Here is a 25,823-nt window from a genome sequence, read left to right on the forward strand (position 1 = left end):
ACACACCGATCTAGAGAGAAAGAGAAGGGGTGGGGGGAGAGAGATTGGGAATGGAAAAACAGGCAGGTTTCACCAACTTGAAAGGGCAGAGCAGTTCTTAGATTTCATTCAAACTTTAATGCTTTGAACTGAATTAGTTGAAGGAGAGGATATGGAGAAGGTGACAGCGCTAGACTACAGGGGCCAAAAATGATTTGGGAAATCAAAACAGCCTTTGCTGTTCAAAAAGGAGAAATCTGGGGACCCTAAATGACTCCTATATACTCTGATAAATTCACCCATAATCAATCCAATCCCCATGACTGTGACGACCATCAGGAGACGAGGTGATCGGCTTTTTAAAAACTGAGAGCTTCCAGGGTAAGCACTGTACGGTTTCCAGGGGTGCCCGGCACAGAGTAAGAGCCTAATAAACGTTGCTGGATGCACTCAGGCGCCAGTCCAGATCGAAAGTTGCAAGCGAATTACAGATGCCAAATCCGTTAAAAGCAATAAGCAGGACCTGAAATCATCACCAACCAACTCTCAGATGTTGTTCTTGCGTGGTATGAATTTAGCTCTTAAGGTGAGAACTTCTTGGAGTAACCGTTAAACCTACAGGAAAAAATAAATCGCAAAAGGAGCCTTTGCCGCGCACTGTTCCTGGCACTGTGTAACACGATGCTCTGCACCAGGAGGCCCCCGGCCTCACAGCGGCGCGCTCTCCACGGCTTCTGCGTGAGGATGTGCGTGGCGAGGAGCCCATGCGGGCTCTTCCAAATCCCGGGGCCGCGGCTTTGGCTGAGCCAGGACGGTGCTTCGGCCGTCAGCGCGCGGGGAGCGCTCTGCCTCATCTGGGCGCGCCAGCAGCGCCCAGCGGCGCGGCACAAACGTCTCTCACGGCGGATGGAAGATTCCAGGAGGAATGGTGGGGCTCGTGGTCCAGCGTGGATGACCTCTGGGGAGTGGAGGGTGGGGGCGGAGACGCGGGCGGCGACCCCAGGATGCGGGGCGCTTGCGGCGGCGCGCGCTCGCGGGCGTACTGCGCACGGCGTCGGCCGGAACCCTGGTCTCCCTCCGCGCCGAGGCCGCTTTCTCTGGGCGTCCGAGGGCCGCCGGGCTCTGTTCACTCCGCACTCCGCGTGAGGAGCGCGCCGGCCTGAAGAGCTGAGGGAGGCTGCCAGCCCCACCGGGAGGTAGGTGCCGCGGTCACCTCTGGGGTTTTGACACCTGGACATCGCTTGACTGGCAGAAGGAGGCCTTGCCCCAGGCCCGGCTAGCTGACGTTTTTCGGGCTCCAGGGCGGTCTAATGGTTCAGGCCTCGTCACTCGGGAGCCTGGACTGCGCGCGTGTGTTCGGCCGGGAGTGCCGAGCGCCCGCTCTCCTACGCCCGGTTCGCGGCCGCCAGCCAGTCGGCCGAGGGTGGCGGCGCTGGCTTGGAGACGCGCAGGTCCGGCCTCACTCGGGTCGCCCTGTGGGGCTGACCTGGACCCTGCGGCCGGAGGGTTTGGGACCACGGGCTGCACCACGCTTCTTCCGCTCGGGTGGGGCCCCGTGTGGCTCCCGGCCCGAGCACGGCCGCCCCCTTCCTCCCTTCCAGGCCCACTTGGCTTCGCTCTCCACCGCCTCCCTGGGCCTCCCAGGAAGGCCGGCCTCGGTTGGCAGCACCACCTCGCCTCCGCCACCCCCCACCCCACGTGTCCTGGCCACTACGCCCCAGGCCCGGTAGTAAACTCTCGAAGGACATAGTCTCATTCCATCCTCGTTTTGAGCTCATTTTACGGAGAATTCAGGGATTTACTCCAGGGCCCTCGTAGTTAAGGGCGGGGGGCGGGTCAGGGAGGGCGTAATTAAAGCCCAGGGAGGCGCGACTGAAAGCCGGGCCTCGTGTGCGCGGCGGTACGGTCCCCAAGCCCCGGACCGCGGCCCAGGCGCGCTTTGCGCCCAGCTCGGCGATCGCAGCACGCTCAGCTGGAGGCGGCGCGCGCCCCGGAGTAGGACCGCGCCCTCCGCCGCCGAGCCCGGCCCCGGGCGCGGTTGTCTCGGGAGCCTCGGAGGGGGCGGCTGCTTCCCCGTGGAGCCCCGAAGTCCTCCTTGTTCTCCGAGGACAAGTCTCCGCACCTCGGCCAACTGGGCGGCGGAGCTCCAGCAGGTCGTCCCTCCACTCCAGCATCAGCTTCCCTTGAGTAAGATGAAGACAGCCTCACCTGGTGCAGGGTGCTGTGGGAAGTCAGAGGACTTTATTTATGGGGAATGGCGTCGTAAAACTAGGACTTGCTCAAGAAAGATCAGTCGTTGTGTGAACCAGAGGCACAGCGACGGCGGAGGTCACGGGTGAGGGGGATTTGTCAAAGGAGACCCGGAAAATCTCCGCAGCCACAGTTCCCCAGCGGCTTCTGAAAATGATGATGATCATAAAACAATAGCTGATATTTGCGGATGGATTCTAGACACTGAATTAAGCTGTTTACGCGTATTCTTTGGTTTAAACCGCACCACTTGATCAGGTGATATTCAGCTCCACTTTACAGATGAGGAAACCGAGACACTGGGAAGTTGAGTAGTTTTATCAGGGTCGTGGGCCAGTATTTGAAGGATGCGGGGTTCAAAAGCAGATTTGCTAGACTCCAGAGCCCAGGCGGGTGTGGAGAGGCTGCGAGGGAAGGGCCCCCTCTTCCTTGTGAGACGTAATGGATGAGATCCTTCTGATCCACAGAACCTTCTTTTCGGAGGGACGTTATGACTCGATTTCTCTCTTTCTCAAAAAGTAAAAGCAAAACCCAACAACAAAACAAAAACCTCTTGTCTCATTCCAAAAAAAAAAAAAAAAAATTAATATAAGCGACTCTTGGGATTCAGCAGATGTCCGGAAACTGGTTAGAGCGTTTAGGAGGTGCTACCCAGAGGGGCTATGACCCCGGTCCAAGAGCTGCATGGAGCAGCAGGGTGGCCCGGGGGTTGGAAACCCACTAAGTCAGAGCCTGTTGGCCCCTAACACAAGACACTCTTGACCCTCAGGCTCCAGGAGTGGAGACACCCAAAGCAACATCTCCTTTGGAAGAACCACAGGAAAACGTCTCACCCAGGACCGCCAATTTGGGAGGAAAGAAGAGACGTGGCAGGGCTCTGGTCTTCGAGTCACTGCCTGCCCCGGTTTGTGCATGCCGGCAGCTTTTGGCTCTGTACCTGTTCTGTGACAGCCAGTGACACTCCAAACCCCTGATGCCTCTGGCCTGTATTGCCCAAGAAATTCATCTTCAGAAGTGACTTTAAAATAAAACAAAACAAAGCCCAAAATTCTCCCCAAAATTGCTCATATGGTGCCCCAACCCAAAACCCAAGGATGGTGTCTTAATTACCAGGTTTTCCCTGGTTGGTACCCCCCAAGAATACTGCTTTAATTTTTAGAAAATGAATTGGAATCATTGCACCATAAGAAGAGTTTGCTACAAGCGAGAGGAATCAAATTTTATCTCTTTCCATGTTGCCTATATTTATTAAACATTTCTCATACACATCACCTGAATCAAGTCCCGGACTCTGAAACAAGCAACTGACCTGGAAACCACCGACCTATTTGTAAAGAACTGTTAGGTAATTTTAAAACTTTAAGTAAAAGTAACCATTTCCACCCATACTCCCTACACACCAACCTTTTTATCATTTCTAAGGATGTGGAAGTCATACTGGCCCTGAGACTAATGTCCAGGGTGGGTCAGGTCACCCTACTTGCCTCCCACATACTCTTCTCTGCCCCGGGACCAGGCACTAAATCCACATCCTGAATAGAAAGCTCCACATATCTTCAGTTTAGTGATTGCTCAGGGGCTGCCTTTCCTACCCAAAACCTTTGCTCCAGGTCCATCTCCCTTAGCCCTCTCGGAAGTATTGAAACGTTGGGGTGTACAGGGACTCAGGCACTGCCCCTACACCCTAGCCCTGCCGCTGCCCAGCCACCCTTGCGAGATGTTCTCTTCTCCAGAGGAAGGAGGTGGAGGTTGAAGGATGGGGGTGAAGTATGTGACTACGCTAAACGGATTTTAAAAAGAGGAAGGATTATTCTAGTCCACAGGCGTTGATTTTACTAGGTCTTTGAAACCTCTGACATTTCCTTTCAATTATTTCTAAACGTTAAAGTGGAGGCTGGAGTGAAAATGGCTGTTTCCAGGAAGGTTAAGGCGCTCTATCCAGCTTGCCTGCCGTGTTGGGGAGTGTTGCAGTTTGTATAGTTTCTGCTGTCTTTTGAAGAGTTGCTTTCTCTAAAGAAGTCCACGGTTCTGGAGTGCTGGGACCTGTGCAACAGGCAGCAGACGTTGTCAATCCAACAACGTCACCAGAAGAGGCCCCAGATATTACAGAAAATGTCTCTTCTCCTTCCAGAAGTTAGAGCAGCTACGCGCCCCAGTAGACACAGGCGCCTCGCGGCGCGGGTTCTCCCCTCCAGTCTGCGGTGGGTCCCTCAGCTCCTGCCCCATCGAAGGACCAGGACCGGTGGTCCATACCCGGGGTCCTAGCTCCGCTCCTCCCTCCTTTGCGAGGGGTCGAAGCCACCTGGTGGGAGGAGCCCCATCTCTCACCGGGGTTCCTGTGGCCGCAGGGGCGCGACACTGGAAGGCTGAGGCGAAGCACTCAGGCCAGGCGGCAGGCGGCCCTCTCGGGCGGCGGCCGGGACAGCGGGCGGCACGGCACCCCCGGGGGGCGGCGGTGGTGGCAGCGCCAGCAGCTCCTCGCCAGAGGTCACCGCGCAGTCCTGCTCGGGCTCCGCGTCCCTGCCACCTGCGGACACGGTCCCGCAGCTGCGCTTCTTGTCCTCCTCCTTTTTCCACTTCATGCGGCGGTTTTGGAACCAGATCTTGATGTGTCTCTCGGTCAAGTTCAGCATGACGGCCAGCTCCACCCGGCGCGGCCTGGAGATGTATTTGTTAAATAGGAACTCCTTCTCCAGCTCGAGCAGCTGCGCGCGAGTGTAGGCGGTGCGCGTCCGCTTGTTCTCCTCGGGCTCGGCCGCGTAGGCACCGCCTGCGGACGACACAGCACGTGAATGTGGTCCCGACCCCTGGCTCCTCCGGTCTGCCCCGACCCACGCAGCCCAACACTTCAGCCCCAGTCCTAGGAGCGCTGGACCCCTCCGATCCTCTCCAGCCACTGAGTCTCAGCCCCCAGTCCAAGAGCCCGGTCTGGGGCACGCAGCCCTTTCCTAGTGAGACTGCTTTTTCCTGAAGACCGAAGCTGTGCGGGCTCTGTCAACGAGTGGTTCTAGAATGAGTTCACTTAATATTTTGGGTTGATACTGATTAAAATGCACATAATATCTAAACTGATTGGATTCTACAAAGGCAAAAATGCCTTTCATACGGGACTAAGAAAAGAAACTTTTCTGAGATGACCCTGGGTAAAATAGATTTCAGATCATCTCCCAGTTCACACACCAATATGTAACTGATACAAAAAATTTAGGACATTAAACTAAACTTTACCACATATGATGCTATCTAGTTTTTCCTACGTTACTATTTCGTTTTAAAAAAATGGTCTCAACCCAGTAAATTGATTTCATGACCGACTAATGGGTGCAACCCTCAGTTTGAAAAACCTTGAGCTAATAAAACTCCCGAGGTTATGACATATTGTTATATCTGACCTATATATTATCTCTATGTATTGTTATATTGTAATCAGACCCAACTCAAGAGCTGGTAAATCCTCTGTAATTGTCATTCTACCCTCTGCTGAGCCCCTGCCCTGGGCGAGAAGGGAAACTGTTCTGAGCTCTGGAGAAGATCGCTGTCAGCCCCAGCCTCTGCGTCTGGGACGTAAATGCTGGCAGAGGTGGAAGGGGAGGCTGGGGGAAGCCTGGATCTCCCACTGGGGAGCTGAGAGCCCCGCCGGTGGCCGCGGTACTGGCGGGGTGGTAGAGGAGCCCCAAGCCCGGTTCGTGCGGAAGCAGCAGCCAGGCCTGGCTTGGTAGACCAGCGCCGCAGGCCCGGTGTTTACGGCTGCGCGCCTCCAGGTCCCGATCTTTTCCTGAGCGGAATACCGACGGCACCAGGGCTGTGGACGCTGGGGCGGTAAGGGGCCACCAAAGATGGGGAAGAGGCCTGAGTCGGCTTGTTGTAGAGCAAATGTATGCGACATTTCTCCCGTGACTGTTGGCTAGAGTTGAAAAGCGAGTGTGTGTGTTTCGGGGGGAGGGTTAGTTACTGGATACAACCCGCTCCGGTTTCTACCCAGGCGGAAAGGAGCCAGCCAGAAGCCAAGGCAGAAGCTCAGGCCCCAGTCCGCGGAGTCCTGCTCTCTGGGGGCTTCTCAGAGTCTTAACACTTCCAAGCCTTCCTTGGCTTGGGAGAGAAGCGAGGGAGCCTTAAAAGAACATTTAAAAGGTCCCCCAAACTTTGTAAATTCAACCCACAATCTTGTGAGGCTCTGGCCCTTTTTCGCGGGCCTCACTGAGGTTCTCTGAGAGGCTGCCCTCGGTCCAGTAGCCCAGGGGCCCTGTGCCAGGTTGGCAGGGAACACAGGTTGAGGATGGAGGCTGTTGTTGATGGTGTTGGGAGGATGTCAAGGGCCCTGGGGCTGCACCTTTCTCCGAGGCGCAGAGGGAGGCGTTTAGGCACCAGCCGGCCAATGAGGCTGGTGCAGTTCATTTTTTTAGGCTGACAATTTTGAAAGTCCCTATTACTAGTATTCATATCCCTGTTATGAATGGAAGCCCCTTGGTCATCTCATTCTCCCCAGGGGCATGAAACCTCACTAGGAGCGGCAGGCGGTTCAGACCTTGAAGTTCGGCTCCTTCCAAAGTCCCCAGGGAGGACCGCAAGCACCGCAGCAGGCTGCAGACAGCTGCCAGGGTGCCCCCCCACCACCACGAGCTGAGCATGCAGTGGGTCAGAGGGGTTACAACCGCCTCTCTGGTCCCAGCTCTCCAGCCCCAAGACCCTTCCAGGGTCCCTCCCATCTGCTCCAAGGTTGCTGATTTTCCTTCGGGTTTTTCTTTCTGGCTCCTTCGGTCTGCCCGAGCCCAAGCTCCATCGGAGCAGGGGTTAACACCCGCGGGGGTGGGGAAGTTGTCCCGCCTCGGAAAGGCTCTTTCAGAACCTGCATGCCTTTTTCCTGAGGAAGCTGTGAGGAGAGCCAGGAATTCGGGAACCCTGGCCTGCAGTGCACAGCTGGAAGGGAGACCTGGAGGGAAGCAGCTCCCGTAGGAAACTACAGACTGAGAGTCCCGCTGCCCGAATCGAAGGGCGCTGTCCTCCCGCCTCCCAAGAATCCCGCATTTCCTTTGGCGGCAGCGCGCAGGCAGAGTAAGAGGGCCTCACAGCACCTGGCCCCCTTTCTCCCGGGGTTTCGCCGGAAGTGGAGGAGAACGCAGCCGAGTTGGGCCCTGTCCTGCCTCAGGACCTGCCCGGTCCCCACACAGCCGTCGAGAGTGAGGAAAGCCGGGCCCCGGGGATCCTGGGTGAGCCCAGATACCCCCTCCAAAGTCCTGCCGTGTCAGGGTCAGTGTCAGGCAAGCCAGCCAGACCTGGCAGACCAGGGCCGAGGACTCTTGGGGTGGCGGGGATGAGGAGCGGGGGGCTGACAGCTCCAGCCTCTTCCTCTGAGTCCCGACAGTTAGTTGGAAGGAAAAGAAAAGTCAACTATTTGCAGGGCAGGTGCGACTGGAAGCGGCTTCAGCACGGAAGCGATAACACTGTGTATTGGTGACAGCGGCCGCGCCGGAACTCGTCACCCGCTGGGGCAGGGGAGGGACCTGGGAGCCCCCTCCAGCTCCCCGTCCGGGGAGACCGTCCGTTACACGCCGGCGCCTTGAGGCCTCCCTGAGCCCCGGGCGCCTTCTCTGTGTAAGGAGAGCATCTCCTTCCGCAAACCGACTCGCTGGGAGCAGCGCGAGGAGAGCCCTTCAAACGCTTCTGTTTGCTCAAAAATGAACTAGCATCGCTTTCGCCTCTCTCAGCTGCCTGGCTCCGAGGGTGAGTGGTCATCCTCGGCCTTGCGGTGAGCCCCCCCACCTCACCCCTAACCCAGACGGGGCAGCTGGACAACTTGGCAAGCTTGGGTGCACCTACTCGGTGCCCTTGAGATGGCCTGGCTTTCTTTAATGAAGCCTCCAGGGAGCGGGCTCAAGGCGAGAAGGATCCCAGGGCTCTGAAGGTGGGCTCAGGCCGGGTCGGGAGCATCCCGAAGCCCTGCTCAACTCCTTCAGTGTGCACTCCCGGGAGCCCTGGGCGGGTGGACCCCTCGCTGGAGGAGGATTGGAGCCTTGAGCTCTGCCAGGCCTAGGCTGGCAGGGAGCGCGTGGGTTCCTGGACTTCAGAGTATAGGGAAGGACGGGGTTTAAGCTCCCAGGAGGAGCTTTCTACTGGAGAAGATGCTCTAAATCGGACCGGAGAAGCTCTTCTGTTTAGGATAGCCTTGTTAGCTCCCTGCACGGTTTAGTGGTTTAGTCCGACTCTGGGTTATCCCTAGGGGCAGGGGACGCGAACTGGGAGAGAGTCCTGGGGAGTGCTTGGAGGTAGGGGCAGTCGGGTCGAGAGCAGGTGAGGACAAAGGGGGCGGGGAGCCAGGCTTACCTGCCCACTGGCCTTTCCACGCGTGAGCCTTTGTAGACTTCATCCACGGGAAAGGCAGCTGGACGCGGCTCGGCTCCTCCAGGGCGCCTGATTCGGCTCCATCCGGGAAGGGCCCGGAGGGCGGATGGGGGAGCGAGAGCTGAGCCGGTAGGTGGTGGTGGACGTGAGCCACCACGGGGTCGTCTGCTAGCGGGGGCACCTCGTACGGGGAGATGTCTGGGGGGCTGCCCTGCTCCAGTGCGCCCAGGGCGCCGGGGAACGGAGGCAGCGGCGGCGGGGGTTGGCGGCCCATATACAGACACGCAGGGGGGCTGGCGCTGAACTCCGGCGCCGGGCCCCGCTGGAATGCGCAAGGGTCCTTGTACAGCTGCGTGGCCGCGTAGTACTGCTCCTCGCCATTCATGATTGCCTCCCGGGCTTGGCGACCCGGAGTAGGTTGCTGGAGCCGGGGTCTTGGAGCTGTGCGGCGCTCCCGCTCCCGGCGCCACCCCTTCTGCTTTGACAGCTCGGCACCGCTCGCAGTGGGAACCCGCTGCCGGCGGGGACGGGCGGGCGGCCTCAGCGCCATAGGCTCCCCTGTGCCCCACGTGGCTCAGTCTGAGGCCATTATTGGCCTGGCTGACTGCTTAAGAAGCCAGGCCCAGGTACCCACGAGCACCTGAATGTATCAGTTTTCTCTCTGAGCTGAGTTTACCGCACACACCTGTATGTGTAGTTGGCAGTACGCTCCAGAGTAAGGCACACATGAAAATAATAGAACTTTATTCATTTATAGAAACATTTTCATCGTACTTTGATCTATTTTCCTTGTATGTTTGATGACGTACATAGTTCATTAATATAAATTATAAATATGCATATGTTGAGGTTGTACACTTAAGCTTTATTTTTTTTAAACTGTTAGGGAATACGGTCAAAGAAGTTTGCAGACCCCAGGTCTACGGGTCGGAAGCAGCTGGTTCTATTTTATTTATGAGATTTGTACACAACCACGAGTGATGTCAGTGATCTAACACATGAAGATCCAGCATTCCTAGTATGTTTTTGTCTATGGCTGTGCTCCGGGGATTTCTGGAGTGCAAACTATAACTTCAGAAGCATTCACAATGACTTTTAAATTTCTTCTTCAAATTGAAAGTCATTGATTCTGATTTTGGGAAAATTGGGGCTCATTTGGCCAACTCAGAATGCGGTTTCATAATGTGGCAACGGGGAAAAGAAGTGGCGTCCCCTCTGTGGCTGAGGGGGGGGGCGGGGGTTGGGTTTCAGAGCCTAGACCGCTCCCTGCGGACCCTGAGACTTCTGCAGAGACGTCAGCTGCAGAAGTCTACTCTTGCGTCCAACTGAAACAAGGCAGGACAGGGAGAGGAGGAGAGTGTTCAAAAAAGAAGTTAAAGCGCAGTGTTCTGATGACAAGTCAGTGTTTGGCTTCCACTGGTTCGGTAACTTCTGGGCACTCTGGGGTCCTCACTAAATAGATTTTTTCGGACCCAATGGTGCAGACAGAGTACCTCCGGGTCGCGGTGGCACCTAACCCCTGGCATGACCTTCGCCGCCGACCAGTTTGCCCTGGGCATCCTGTCCAAATGACCACAATCCAAGAACCGCCACGAAGGTTTTAGAAAAACTGCACACCTTTGCAGAAAGCCTTAGAGGGAGCGTGAACCACAAGGAGCCAACAAGAGAAGAATCACTGCACTGACTTTCCTAAACTACAGACTACTAGCAGCCTTTTAGGAGGCAGCTTTTTAATGTATTTTCTCCTGATGGAAAGATCCGTATGCGTATGGATTGAGTGTGCTACTTTGAAATACGCCTCATTTTCATTAGAAAGCAGAAGCCCGTTGGGAGTCTGGACTTCTCTGCAGATTCCTTCTTTGAGATGCTGGTGGCGTGTTAACATCAGTGCTCCGATGAGCGCTGGGCATCGGGTGGTCCGGGTGGGCCGGATGGTCCGCACGAGGGTGAGAACGCGTGTTGCTCTGCGGCTCGTCTAAGCAACGGGTCTCCCCCAAGGGCAGGCTGAGAGAGGCTGGTTGGTGGGGGAGTTTCGGCGATTTCTTCAGGGAAAAGGGCCACCTGCAGTCCCATGGGGCAAGGGAGCGAAAGACTGTGGGACCAGCGCACCTAATCTCTCCGCGCCGGCGTCAATGAGTCCATTGTTCGCGGCGTCCGCGGAGGACCCGGCGTTATCACCCGGCCGCGAGTGACCACATCGATCAGAAGGGCAGGGCCGGAGGGGGTTGCCCGGCCGCGGCGTGTTGACCCTCTGAGATAATCTGCTGAGTCGCCACGGGTTGACTTGGCGACGCGGTTATGAGCGGGCGGCAGCTCCGCTCAGGACAAAGATCGGCCACCTTTCCCCTCCTCCTCTTTCTTCTTCTCCCTTCGCCCCCTCGGCTGCCCCTCTACTCGGGACGCGGCTGCGGCCCCCTCCTCCTCCCACCCACTCCCGACCTCGCCCGCCCCCTCCCCCCCGACCCAGAGTGTTTACTTTGCACTTCTGGTCTAATTGCGTGTTTCTGTAAATTGGTCTCCATTTCGATGCTTCATTTGCTCCCATTTAATATTTTTGCTCGGCCCTGCAGAAAGAAAAGAGGCGCTCAGCAGAAAGCGAATCCGCCTGGGCTCTCGCTGGAAAAATCCGGGGACCCCCAGCTGAACAACAACAAAAAAAATGGGGGTGGCACGCGGGGGCGAGGGGCACTGAAGGTGTTTCCCCGAGGCCCTCCCACCCTCACACTAGCTTATTCTGCTGCTGGCTACCTAAAGGAGCGACCCAGGAAGCTAAAGTCAAACAGCCATTTGTTACTACTATTAGGTGGGACAAAGGTAACAGGATTTTTGCATTAGCTAATTATATTGTATATACATATAAAAGACGCACCCAGAAGAACCTGCCACTGGGCAAGATCGTGGGTTGTGTTTCTTCTGTGGCTGTAGCTCAGGGTATCATAAAAGCGCCAAGTCCATTACAGGTGAAATGCGTTTCCGCTCTGAATCCCCGCTGACGCCTGCGCGCCTCTCGCCTCCCACAGGCCCGGGAGCGATACCGAGCCATTAGGCGAGCGCCTTGCCGAGCCATTTAACAGCAGCTCTTATGGATAAATAAACAAAAAAGGCTGTAAACCAATTATAGTGTGGACAGTGAAAAAGTCGTTTATTAGCGGGACGTCCTGATGGCCCTCGCTGATATTGGAGGCCCTGGCCTGCCCTCTTCCCCCTTCCCTTCCCGAGATGCAGTTTGTACCTGGAAAACAGAATTACCTTGTTTTTGGTAAATGGCTGAGTCTGCCTTGGTGGTTTCCCAAGCATGCCAAGGGCTGAATTTGGCTTAGCAGTAAGAATTTTTAAGCCATTGTATCCCATTAAAGGAAAACAGTACATGAACATCACTTAACTCCATGGATGTGTTTGTGATGAATTTGTGTGGAGCTTAGTTTATTAGAGTATATATTTTTTACAATTAATTTGCTCTCAAAATTAAATTATACTTTGGGTTGGAGCAGTAAAGCGAATGATGTGGTGTAAATAATGAGAATATTTTTTCCATAATGTGCTTTGAATTTTGGTAGGTTACCTTTCCTTACTTACATGCAGGCGGTTTTTATTCCCCCAGGGAATCCTTCCTTCCTACTCTGGGATTTCCTTAGAGTCTGGTATCCAGGTCTGACAGGGGCCAAGAAAGATCTAACTCGTTCAGGAAAAAGGACCTCAGACTTTGAATCAAAGGCTTGCCATTGACTCCTAGGCGGAAAAAAAAATCAAGCAGAAATAGGTGGAGAGTCAAAATTATTTTCCAGATAGTTAAGCACTCCTCCCAGTCATATAGATAAATACAGCCTGAGAATCTAATTTAATTGGACAATTTTCTTGTTCGCTACCTCACTGGCTCTCTCTGCCATAAGAGAAATGTGGAAGGGGCAATATAGGAGACTGCACCCCAGGACTGGGTTTAGTGCTTTCTCCCCGGGAGTGGACCCCCACCCTCCAAGACAGCAGCCCTTTCCTCCTGTTTTTGTTTAATCTTTCTGAGGCCCTCAGTTTACTTTGCAGCTGAAAGGAAAAGTGTGAACGGAAGTTGAGACTCCAAAGGATCTAAGCGTGTCCCTCCTCCAGCACCCCTGCAGTCACCCTTGCAGCCCTGGGCTCATCCCTGTGGCTCTGCTCTGTCATCCAGATACGCAGTGGCTAGAAACCCCGGGCCTCATCGTTTCCCTTCTCATCTGAGCCCTGGGTAACCAGCTTCTTGCTTCCATTGAGATTCCCTTTCTTCGCCCTCCCCCAACCCATCACCGTTTCCTGTGACTAATCCTTTGTTCTCCTGGGAACCTTTCCTTACCTCCAGATTCCTGCTGGAGCCCAAAAAAGCCTTGCCCCTCACTTTAGGGTTACTCCTGCCGCCTTCGTGAACCAACCTGCATTTCACATGATTTATTGGTTAGAAGAAGGAATATTTTCAATAATATTTATTGATCCAACACATATATAGCCCTTACTGCGTGCCTGTTTGCAATCTCTTTGAGTGACAAAAACTCAGTAGTAGAAAGATGTCTTGGCCTTGGTGTATGACAGAGGTCTTAGGAGCTGCTTATACCTGTCTTCCAAATCTGCCCTGCACAAGCTGTGTCCCCTGGCAAGTCATATAGCTCCACAAGACCTCTGTCCTTACTGTAAAATGAAAACAGTAATACTCCTCCATAAGGTATACCCGAGGCGTGGAGTGATAATAACGGCAGACACGTGGAGCCAGGCACTGTTTCAAGTACTTTACAGATGTCAGTCCTCACTGAGATCCCACGCGGTGGATACTGTCATTCCCATTTTGCTGTACAGGAAACTGAGGCATAGAGGTGTTGCTTAACTTGCCTGGAATCACACAGCCAGTAAGTGGCAGCACCTAGGTCCGGGCTGAGGAGGTCTGGCTTTAGAGCTCATTCTCTTGCCCACGGCGTTATACTGTCTTGCTGTGTGGCAGCACTCAATAATTAAAAAAGAATATTTTAAATTTACTTTTGTGAGATTTCAACATGTCTAATGTTCCTGGCACTTTGTAGGCACTCAGTAGATGGTCATCTCTCCCTTTCTCCGCTGGCATTACTTTAAATGCACCTGCAAGCATTTGATGGTTGGTCATTACAGCATCCCAAAGAATTGCAGAGCTGTTTCCACAAGCCCAGGTCTAACGACCTCCCCAGACAGGTAGGCCTGGAAAGGTATGCTCAGGAACACTGAGAGGAAGCTCGAGGTGGGTATATCCTGTGCTTTAGGGGAATATGCCCCCAAGTGGAGCTTTGCTTAAAGGGCTAGGGGAGGAGGGAGAGCAGGGTGGCACCCACCCCAGCCAGCATCAGCACACCACGGAGAGAGAAACAGTGGAGGGGCAGAGGCAGGGGCTGCTTCTCTATATCCAGCAAAGCCTGAAAGAATGACTTGAAGGGGTGAGCTGATCACATCCCTACTGGGATGAACTCCCCGCAGATGAGGACAGCAGCATCTGAGAGTGTCTGGCATCTAAGAGGCCCTGCGCACGGCACTTCCCGTGCCTCACCCCACCCCATTTCCAGGTTGGAGAGGAAGCTGTTATCGTAAACCCAGAGGAAACCCTGAAAGGCTCAGGAGAGAAGGAGTGAGTCTAGTGTCTGGGTCCGAGCAGGGCTGGAACCCTGCTCCACTCCTGCCTTCTCCAGGTCATAGTGGTGGTCACGTGAAACCCTGGCCTTCTTTGTGAGGATGCAGAAACACCCTTGTCAAACTGTTTCCCCTGCGAGTCCCCCAAACCTGAGACCCACACAAAAGTGTTACCGTTAGAAATCTATGGGGATTGAAGTGGGAGAGTCAGCTCCAAACTCAGAAGGGCTCCACCTCACTTTTGATCGCCTGCAATCGATTTGTACCTTCTCTTGCAGTGGTTCAAGTAAAGGCTCATTGTTTGACTGTGGTCTCAACCCCATTGTATTTTCCCCTTGGTAATTCTTCCTACGGTAGATATCGCTTATCAGTGTATCCTCGTGCAGAGATAAGCTGTATTTGAATACATTTATTTTGTGTATTTCTCCAGTTACATATTGCAACACATTACCTTTAGGCAAATCCCACAAAGGCCCAGACTCCTACCAATCAATGAAATCACATGGGTTCCTAGTGTTTGTGAAAGTGCAAGTCATGAACCATATGTATCAAAATCACTGGGATGCTCATAACATGTGATTTCCAAGCCCAATCCCAGACCTACTGAATAGTCACACGGCGGGTGGGGACGGGACTTGGGAACCTACATTTTAAACACACCCAAGATCATTCTTATGCAGACTGTGAATTGAGAACAACAACAAACACTTAAAACTATAATTATTTTGATATACGGAGGCTCACAGATGCTCTTAAGGAACAAGCAGGAAGTATAGACATGCAAATAAAAATATACCTCCATGTCATAAGATGGTTGTGAGGTTAAAGTGAGGAAATGTATGGAAAAATGCCCAAGTCAGTGCAGAAAGCCTGTTACTTGAATTTTTATGTGAACAAAACACAGATAAATCCTAAGCATTTCCACAGTAGGTTATAAATCCTGAACATTTTTATGGATTTTTCTCTTCTCTCTTATACATTCATTCTTCTGTGTGACTAAGGATTTAGAAAGGATGAGCATGGTCTTACTGTATTATTTCACTTACTCCCACGGAACCCTTTGGAAACACTGGGACTCTCCCTGGGGTGTTAATGTGGCCCCAGCGTGGGCTCCACGAGGTTGAACTGAGCATTTCCAGCCACAGTAGCTAACACATAAGGGCAAATAAAGGGAGACAATAAAACCAAAGCAAATTGATCCATCTCCAGGCAGTACCATTAAGTTGTGTCTTAATGCCATACGCTCCCTACACTGAACATGACCAAATAGCTTCCTTTAAAGGTAAATGAATTTTATATAATTTGCAGCTAATTCCATTTAATTCTGCCCACATGAGCATGTGATAAGGGAATGTTAAGCTGGTCAATAGTAACAGGCTAAAAGGGGCATCAGGAGGAGGCCAGTGTTTGATTTCCAAGTGGTCTGGCTCAGCGCAGAGAAATCCAGATTACTAGGAGTGTGCTGGTTTCTCGGTTGTTTGCTTTCTGTTCTCCTAGCTCCTGAGTAAAGAGCAGTGAGAAAACACTGGGACCCCATCTGTCACAACGAGGCCAGTTACAACAATAACAACTACTCCTTTTTATAAAACCATTCTTGGTCTGACAAACTCCCTTTGGACTGCAGGGAATCAGGAAGAGTAAAAATAATAGAATCAATAACAGCTTTGTTATCTAGTAACTTAAACAACTCTTGCCTGCCGCGATGGCAGAACAGGCTTCCTTATCTTGGAAACAGGAAAACTTTCTGAATAGTAAATTATTTTTCACAAAATGTTTCTAGCTGGATTAGGCTTCTAAAGAAAGTGCCTGTGGTAGGAACATGCCAAATTCTAATCACTTAAAGCACAGTACTTTAAAACATGGGAAGGAATTTGGGTCTTTAAATCTAATACATATTATTTCTTCTTTTTCTTTCAATAGGTGTACAACTTTTGAATTTTGAAAACCATAAATGCAAAATTCTCATTTAAATGTCTGGATCATCTGGCCAGCCTGATTTTTGTTCCTACAACAGCATTTGCCCCATATGTGCTCTTCTGAGAGCTTTCCTCATTCACACCCAAGTCTTCAGAGTCCGGAAATGCTCTCTTTACTGAACTATCTATCTAAAAAACAGCAGGGAGTTGGTCTGGTTTGATTTGGGGCTTTCTTGTTTATTTCTTTGTGTGTAAATATTTATGACTCAGCTCAAGAGTCATGAAGTACATCTTGGTTTGAACAGAGCCGTCTCTCCTACAGCGCAGGCGCTTGTAACAGCAGATAACTAGATGCACACACCACAGAGATTCTCCTGAATGGATTCATTCAGATAACCGAAGGGACAATCAGGGAAAGTCGAAGCTGAGGGCTTAAATGGTCAAGTTAGTCCTCCTTTACTGCACTGGCTCACGCCTGAGTTGTCACTTGTGTGCTGAGCTTTCAGGACGGACCCAGTCGGTTCACATTTCATTGTCATTCTAACACCTTATCTAGGGTGTTCTTGAAGTCCGAAGCAAGTGGCTACATGTGATATTTTGTATTCCATATATCCAAAAATATATATATTTATACATAATCTATGCATCCCAGATTGAATAAGCAGCCTATATGTAAACTGGCCTAATTTCTATTGGTTTTCTTGGGAAGGAGGCACACACATATGGACCTAAAATTCAGTTTAGGAGAAAGGAAATCTTTCTCTTTTCTACTAATGCTATATTGTACAATGTAACCAGTCAGCATTGTCTGCTTCATTTACAAAGCAATTTATTAGACTCTGTCATTGTGGTCACAGCCAAACCTTGACGTTTCTAGAAGTTGGAGTTAGAGATTGCCACGAATCCAGATAAACAGCAGTGTTTTCTTACCTTCCCAGCAAATTGTGACAAGTGATAACAAAAAGGCAAACAAAGCCTCTAGCCCCTAAGCTGGTGTTATCTGTCTCCTGGCCTGAAATTACACAGGATTTGGAGTTTTCTCAAGAGAGTGGAGTGACACTATTTACCTTGTTGTATTTGTATGACCAGTAGCCAAACTTAAATACAATAACTAGAGAAATTCAGTAAGAAAGAGTACTTCCCGGGAAACACTCAAACGTTCCTCTTCCTCCTGCTGGTTTCCTTACGAATCTCTCCCCTTCAAGCCCCAGGGCCGTTTTGAAAGAGAAGATCTTTTCCGTCTACTCTTTTTTTTTTTTTTTTTTTAATTGTTGTTGTTGAGGTATAGTCAATTACAACGTGAGTCCATCTACTCTTTATAATGTTCTAGGACTTTGGTTCTGATGATTGCTTGATATGAAGAGAGAAAAGAACTGGAGATGGTTTATGCACAGATCAGCTGAAAAAAGAATTTAACAGAGTTAACTGGTGTTTCCATGATTTTTTTTTTCAGTATGTTGGGTAAAGGGTGGTGGAATGGTCCAGAAAAGAAGTAGATGGGCACATGGCCCGACCAGCTCATTCTTCATCTAATTCAAGCTCCCTTTTCTCAAAAATGTACTTGAAAAAACTCAATTTTGTTAAACTTTTAAGAAAATCACTAATTAGGGGAATAGAAGGAAATAGCACCTTAGCACCACATTTGGTACACAACCTTCACATCTGTCGAGTTACTGAGGGTTTCACAAATTCCCTCTCCTTCCTCTCATCCACTCTGTCCACAAGGGGCCCTGAGGCACTTCTTCAGTTTATACCAAGCAGTCATTAGAGTTCCTTCTCATTTGGTGCCTGGAAGGAAAACACAGCACTGCAATCAGTAAGCAAAGATACTGAAGCCCTAGTCCTGATGTTGTTGTTTTAGTCAAGTAGCTCTTTGATGTTGCAATAAATGCTATGGATCATTTCTCTAGAAAAATGCACAAGTGTGTCAGCACACTAATTCTGCATGAGATTTCAGGAAATTCATGACTCCCTGCCTCCCCAGCCCATCCACTGCCATCCTTCACCTGGCATGGTTTACCTGGACCTGGCCCATGCCCGACTAGTGCTTTTTTATCTCCCCTTGGGGAGTTGGGGTGACGGTGCTGTGTGCTGGCTGGGACTCTGCAAAAGCTGCTTCCTTGTAAATATTCACTATGGTCACTGTTTATTTGACTAAATACTCATACTGGGTACAGAGCACTTACACGCTGGATGGTGACTGCTTGACTTTCTGACCGTAGTCACGTGCTCCACGAGGATGATAAACATCATGAGGGCAAATGGTGAGTTGGGAAGGGGTGAAACTATAATTCTGAGATTTATTAGGAGTTTGTAGGCTTACAGATACATTGGGCTGTGACCTCATTCTCTTGCTGTAAGTGGTGGTTTGGCTGAAGATTGTTCTTCCCTTTGTCCCTTCAGTTAGACTCCTGTCTGAATGTCTAGTCTGTACCAGGCACTGTGGCAGGTGTTGGGGGTCGAGCAGAATAAGACATGATCCTACCCTGGAGGCCTTAGATTCCAGTGGTGGGAAGAAAGCAAACTCATCAGCACACACGCAGCAAAGAACTCCAGATGCCCCGATAGTGCGGTTCTTCCAGCTCTTACTGGGCCTGGTGAGCACGCTACTCACAGAGAGATGCTCTGGCTTTCCCCTGTGGCCCAGTTTTCAGGCATTTCCTGAAAGCAGGTGGGGTATGGTCTGGCCCCATCACCAATGAGCAGTTTGACTTTGGACTTTCAGCTGACCAGTGTTCAGATTTCTCCTCTACCCAGTGGCAGCTTGACGGGTGCTTAAGAGCCTGGACTCTGGAGCTGGACTGTCCTGGTTTGAATCCCGGCATCACTACTTAGTTGTGTGACCTTGGGTGAGCTCCTTAACCTCTCCGTGCTTCTGTTTCCTCTTCTGTAAAATGGGAATGAGGATAATACCTCCCACAGAGAGTTGTAGCCCATGAGTTAACAATGAATATGTGAGGAGCATTCCAAAGCGAACACACGTACAAAGTGCCTGGCTCTTCATTCATTCATATTCAACAAATATTTATCAAACGCCTGTTCTGTGCCCCACACAGTGCTACGCATAGGGGATGCCAGGGTAAAGAACGAGTTTCTGCTTTAAAGAAACCTCTAGTCTAGTAGGGGAATCTGGCGACCAGAGATGAAGTTTAAATGCAGTGGCATGATCTCTGTGCTAGAGGCAAGTGTAGGCTGTGATGAGAACCCGTGGCAGGGGCACACTCCCCCAGCCTAGGGGCGCTTTCCCTCCTGCTTCATTAATTCCCCAGCTAAGATGCACACCCTCATCTCCTTAAGGCTTTTCCTCAGAGGTTTTTTTGTTTTGTTTTGTTTTGTTTTGTTAGGAACTTAAAATTTTGTGTTAAAAAGCACATAACATAAAATTTACTTAGTGGGGAGGGTATAGCTCAGTGGTAGTGTGTGCACAAGATCCTGGGTTCAATCCTCAGTACCTCCATCTAAATAAATAAATAAACTAATAAGTGAATAAATAAACCTAATTACCTCCTCCCAAATAAAAATAAAAGTAAAATAGATTAAAGTTTAAAAACTAGTAAGATTTACCATCTTAGCTTTTTCTAAGAGTACCAACTGGTAGTGTTAAGTATATTCACATGGTTGTGTAATCCGTTTCTTTGCATCTTGCAAAACTGCGACTCCATAGCCTTAAAACAACCCAGCCCCTGGCAGCCACCTCCCAGGGCTTTATAGCTTTCTTGCATGGCCATCGTGTTAATTTCTCCATGTTTTGTCATTATAGTCACAGTTATGGGACGTTGTTTTCCATCATGGGTTCCACCTGGCTGGAGACTTTACTCTAAAATCATACTGACCTTTCCTTTTCCATTACTACTGCTGTTTTCTGGAGTTCCATGAATTCATGAACTTTGTGTCTTCCAGAAAATAAATGGCTGTAAATTAAGCAATGTTCTCGGAACAGGCTTGTTAATCACTGGGCTGATGGCGGTGACTGACTCTCACTGTTGGCTGACCCCTGAGCTCACCTCCGTTGGAAGATAGACTGAGAGAGTCAGAAAGGTCTGCTTCACAGAAGTTACAAGAAAACAAGTGAGAGAGGAAGCACCTGCACATAAGTGTCCACGTGTGTCTTACACACATGGAAGGGCCCAAACTGCACCACGTATGTCTAACGGGATAAAAGCAGTGTTTTAGGGACAGGAATGCGACAAAGTGGAGTATGGACTGGAACATGAGAGATTAAAGTAGTTAGACCAGTTCAGAAGCTGTTAGGAGTTGAGACAGGAGAACATGCGGTCTAGAATCATAATGAAAGTGAAGAAAAAGAGAAAAATCCAGAGTGTAACAGGAAGAGACTATGGGACTTGATGACCTGTCGAGCAGAAAGTAAAGGGAGAGGTGTGGGAGATTCGTGAGTGCTGGGCCGAGCCCAGGGGACCTCGTTTACATCTGTGACATCCCTCAGAGTTAAATATTATTACCCCCTTTTTACCTGAAGAAGCAGAGGTTCAGAAAGTTGGATTAGCTTGCCCAGAGTTGTATGAGTAGCAGCTGGTTGAGTCGCACATACTCACCCAGAATCTGTCTGACTTCAAGACCTTTGCTCTTTTCTTTCTAAGGTGGCTTCGAGGCTGCTAGTTTGGGACACTGGAAAAATCATTTTACTATGGACAGAAAAGGGAGTGTTGAGGGAAGGGGCCAATTTTCAGGGAAAGATATGCTGAGTGTGGGGTGAAGGTGGGCAATGTAAATTTAAGGGATTTACAGGCATTTGGAGATGAAGAACTGAGTGAAAGGACAGGGCTGGGCAGGTGGGTGGCTGGAGACCCAGGTGTTGACTGGCTGACTGAAAGATCGAGTTAAAAAGGAAAGAGTCATGGCTACATTCTTGAGGATTTCCCCAGTTAGGGGGCAGAGAAGAGAAAGGGGAGTCAGCAAGGTCAGTAAAGGAAAGTCCGTGGGAAGATAGTCCAGGTGCTTCCGCGAGGAGAAGCGTGCCACGGCAGCGGGCTCTCGGCTGTCCGTCGTAACTCAGGAAAATTATTTAAGGGTTCTGAGTAGAGGAGTTCACTCCCCTAATCTCAGCGCAAGTACCGTGATTCCTCCGATGTCCTTGGCGTTTGCTTTCTACCTTTATCTATCCACTAGGTTCCCAATTTCTGTCCTTCCTTCCTCTTAAACAGCTCTTGAGTTGGTCTTTCCTCAATGCCCTTGGCACGGCCTTAGGGAAGATTGGGTCTCATCAGGCTTTGGGACAGGTGTCCACCCAGGCTCCCTGCTGCCTTCTTTACACCCCAGCATGTGTACATCACCAACAGAGTCATTTTTCTTACACTGTGAGTTTTATAATTTTCTCAGTCTGAAAGTCTATTTTCTCCACTGCCTATAGATTAAAGTCAACTCCTTAGCCAAATCCAGCGAGTCCTTTGATGTGGTCCCAACCCTGTCTTCAAGCTGCCTTTCTCACCAATTCTCCCCCCTCACTGAGCACCCAATTCTCCATCAAGTGTCCATTCTCAGCATTTCCTGGGGCATCCTGCGCTCCCAGAGCCCCCACCTACCGCCTGGATCCACACTCTTCCATGCTTGATCCTGGCAAACTTCCCTTTGCCCTTTGAAGGCCAACAAGATGGCAGGTGGCATAGAAAGGATGTTGGGATGAAGCAGAAAATATTATTAGATCCAAAACCAAGGAATAGACACCTGTGATCTAGGCAGTTATGGTTCTTGTAGGAAAAAGGCGTGAGGAGAACCACTATTTTTTTTCTCCTTCCTTGCTAGGTTTCTCAGGTGGTGTTCCCAGATGGAATGTTGACATCCACAGAAGAGCTCTTCCCTGTTTCCACTCTCCTCTCATCTGAGAAGAATAACCTCCTCTTGTCACAATAAGTTGTCCTCCTTGTCTTCTGCTCAGGACTTTGTCCGCATGGCAGGTGCCCTTAGCATTCTCTGAGCCCTAGGATGTATCCTTAAGGCCTGGATGATGAACAGATTTCTTACTTGATTGTTTTGTAGCACCCAGGATGGGTGGTTAAGATGGTCCAGAGAAGACCAGCACACATGATATGTCCCTGGAATTGAACTTGGAAAACCTAAGAAAACTGAAAAGCTGAAATGGTGCTTTGCACTCAGAGCCTGGAGATCTGCATTTCAGACTTGTCCCTGCTACTTAGTGACTGTGATCTAAAGAGACAGACAGTGATTTAAAGGTGGACATTTGTGGAACATCTTTGACATAGAATTCAGCAGGAGTTTCCAATGTGGCACCTGCAAGGTCAGCCATGAGCCATCCATCTGCTGAAGGACTCTCCAAACACCTGAAGGAATTATTTGAAGCTCGAGGATCTGGTGACCTTCATGAAGAGTTAATTAAGGATGCTGCCCATGGAGGTGTTGCTAAGGTGGAAGATTTGCTAAAATGAGAACATAAGGGCTGAAGCTATGTTTCTGACTTTAGGTAAAATTGGCTGGTTACCACAGATATTTTTCCAGCAGGGGTGTGTCTGCAAGCCACGGACTGCCTGCCACCAGGAGGGAAAAGAGGCGTACAACCATTCCTCCCTCAAGAGCCTCCAGAGGGAAGCGACCCTGCTGACACCTTGCTGACACTCCCAGTCTGTCAGAGGATACATTTCTGTTGTTCTAAGCCACCCAGTCTGTGGTAACCTGTGATGGCAGCCTCAGAAAAGGAAAAGAGACAGATCTTACTTTTCCTCCCCATGAATTGCCAATAATAATAACACTACCTCGTGGGGCTGTTGTGAGATTAAAAGAGAAAATATTTTTGGAGGCACACTGGTACCCTTTCCAAATGCTTCCCATTTTGGGGGTTTGCTTTTGAGCAATTTTTTTCCTCAAAATCAGATGACTTATAACTCTTCCCTATCTCACTCTGCAGTCCCACAGATGAGAAAAAACAAACAAACACCCCCCAGTGCAGAGGTGAGCATACCTGGTGGCCAGGTGAGTTTGGGACCACAGGTAGATATTTTTGAACCTGTAGCCTGGGAAATTCCAGTTCGCTTCAAGGAGGATGGGTAAGCCCTGGTGATGGCTGCACCAGCGGGCTGCCCAGGAGTTAGTCATTTTCATAGGAAAATGACTCATCTCTATCAAAGGCAGGCGCGTGCTTGCGTGTACCTGGGAGCCGTTTCTGGGAGTGCGTTTTCTTATACTCGAAAGAGACCTTTAAATAATCTTAGTTTTTAGACCTGGAAGTACTGAAAAAAATGATATCCAGAAAACTTTAATGCGTTTCCTAAGGTCATAGAGCTATTTCAAGAAATTACCCTTTGGTGTTCTGAAGGTACATGTCAGACATTTACTATTACACAGCAGATTTTTTAAAGTTCTTTTTCCTCAAGCTTATTTTGTGGTTTTGAAATTGCCAAGCTTTTTAGGTCCTTTGATTAAATTTGAACTCAGTTCTTATCAACTATTCTTTGCCTTAGTACCCTCCTGTCCTGCTCATTTTATAAAAATTTGCACCATTCTGCCTGCACGCTTAGCACAATGGGCACACCGTAAGCTTGGGTTCTAGAAGGACAGGCACCCGACTCAGGTGCGGGTCCCTAAGACTTGGCAGGGATGCCCCAGGACATGCACAAGCAAGGTCCACTGGAACCTTCCCACCCTGCAGGGAAGGAAGAGGAAGGAGCAGTTCTGGAATTCTGCCAACACAAACTGTTCAGCCACGTGACTTTAACCACACGGTCAACCTCATTTGCTCTGCCTTAGTGGGAAGAGGAAGGACCAGCGTGGGGTACTTAAGACTGAATTTTGAATCCTCCCCAAATTCCTATGTTGAAATCCCAACCCCCTCAGTGTGAGGGTATTTGGAGGTGGGGCCTTTGGAAGGTGCTTAGGTTATAAGGATGGAGCCCCCATGAGTGGGATCAGTGTCCGTATCAAAGAGACCCCGGAGAGCTCCCTTGCCCCTCTGCCATTGGGGACACAGTGAGAAGGCTCTCTGGGAACCAGGAAGTGGGCTCTCATCAGACATCGATCTGCTGGTGCCTCGATCTTGAACTTTCCAGCCTCTAGAACCATGAGAGGTAGATTTCTGTTATTTGTAAGCCACCCAGTCTGTGGTGCTGTGTTGTAGAAACCTGAATGGCTAAGATGCAGGATGAGACAGTTATCAGCCCACTGTGCTTGGCTTACAGCTGCTCTGTGCTTCTGTCTGGTCCAAGGACTCTCACATCCCTGCGGATGGAGCTGAGGCCCTTCAGCACCATCAGATACAGACCCGTGCCTATAAACGCCATGCCTCTGCGATCCCGTTTCCTCAGTGCTTAGCTCGTAGCAAGTGCACAATAACGGCTGATTCTCCTGCCCTCCCTCCCTCCTTCCTTCTTCTCACCTTCATAACTTGGGTGTGTCAGTCACTGCTGTGCTGGGTCCTGGATCTGAAGACGAATTAGGCTTAGCCACTGCTATTGATTGTTTTATTGATTTGGAAATTTCTGGCAAAAGAGATTCACTTACTGATTGCTTCTTTCCTTACACATTTTTTTTTTTTTTTTTTACCAAAGCAGAACAAATGCTGGGCTCAGAGGCCTGAAAGGAGGGAAGAACAAGTGAAGGAACGGGATGGGTTTGCAGGTCCAGGGTTTACGGTGGGTGGGAAGGCAGTGGGGAAGGAGGAAAGGGAGGCAGGGAACAGTTTCTGCAGGAATTGATTTTTAGCCCCCCAACCCCGACACACATCAATATTCTCCACAGAGCTGGTTAATTATCAATTTCCATGAGAAAGCAAAGCTGTCTCACTCTTTTCAAAGCATCTGAGCACAAAGCAGGCTGTGTATGATATGCCTTCAGCCCACTGAAACGTTTGCCTTTTGAGGAATCCAGTGATTTGTTCCTTATAATAGTTTCTACGGCAAAAATAGGTGGTTTACCTTTACTGTCTTTTTTGGCCTTATTTCTTTTCCCTCTCCTTCTTGCTGTCTTTAAAATTGATTAAATTTCTATTTGGAAACTATAGGTTAAATTGCTGCTCTTTGAGTAGTTTCCTTAAAATTTTTAAAATATCCATTATGATCATAAATTCCAACAGGGTCTAGAGTTATCTAAGACTGCTGTCTTCCTCAGAACAAGAAGGGACATTATTGCACTTAATTACTCATTGAAACACCCATTGTTTTATCTAAGGACTTATATCATCTGTTTAAAACCCCAGAATTAGGTCTCTTGGTGGTTAACAAATGTTTAATCGAATATCTCAACATATTCTGTTCACTTCCAATCTCACTTTCCTGTATCTCCATTCTCCCCTCCAAGGTAACTTTCCTTCTTCAGACAACACTCTCTTAATGATGGTTGGGGTAGGTAAATACTCTGAGTCTTTGCATATTTTAAACATTTGGATTTTTCCTCCTCCAAAAAATGGTGGTTGTGCTGGGTGTTCTCTGCTGGTCTCTCCGAAACCACTCTTCGCCCTTCTCCCTCCTGCTCTGGGCTCTTTGAGAGTCTGCCTTCCAGTCTGGCACTGACATCTCCTTTACCCTCCCGCTGGCAGTTGGGTTTAGTCAGCAAGAGGCACTAAGAGTAGATCAGACTTGCAGTCTAGACGAGAAGGTGTTGTCTTAGCTAGCTCTCTCTGTCCTTCCCCTCTAAGTACAGCAGTGAGCTCTGGAAACAACGTAAGGGTTACCAAGGGACAGCTCTGAAAGGTGGAAAGAGGAAGGAGGACTGGTTGGGGACCCCAGGACAGGGGAAGCAACACGGTGGTGGGGCGTCTTACAG

General features: G+C 50.1%; 1 protein-coding gene across 1 annotated transcript; it reads right to left on the reverse strand.

Moving 5' to 3' along the window:
• Positions 1-3,452: 3,452 nt before the first annotated feature.
• On the reverse strand, positions 3,453-9,045 carry PDX1 (pancreatic and duodenal homeobox 1). Its single transcript, XM_032496402.1, has 2 exons — positions 8,551-9,045; positions 3,453-4,999 (listed from the first exon to the last, which is right to left on the reverse strand). The coding sequence occupies exons 1-2, from the start codon at positions 8,951-8,953 to the stop codon at positions 4,554-4,556; spliced, it is 849 nt and encodes a 282-aa protein (XP_032352293.1). The 5' UTR covers positions 8,954-9,045; the 3' UTR covers positions 3,453-4,553.
• Between the last annotated feature and the right edge of the window lie 16,778 nt (positions 9,046-25,823).

This window comes from Camelus ferus, chromosome 14 (assembly GCF_009834535.1).
Source record: "Camelus ferus isolate YT-003-E chromosome 14, BCGSAC_Cfer_1.0, whole genome shotgun sequence".
Lineage (NCBI taxonomy): Eukaryota > Metazoa > Chordata > Mammalia > Artiodactyla > Camelidae > Camelus > Camelus ferus.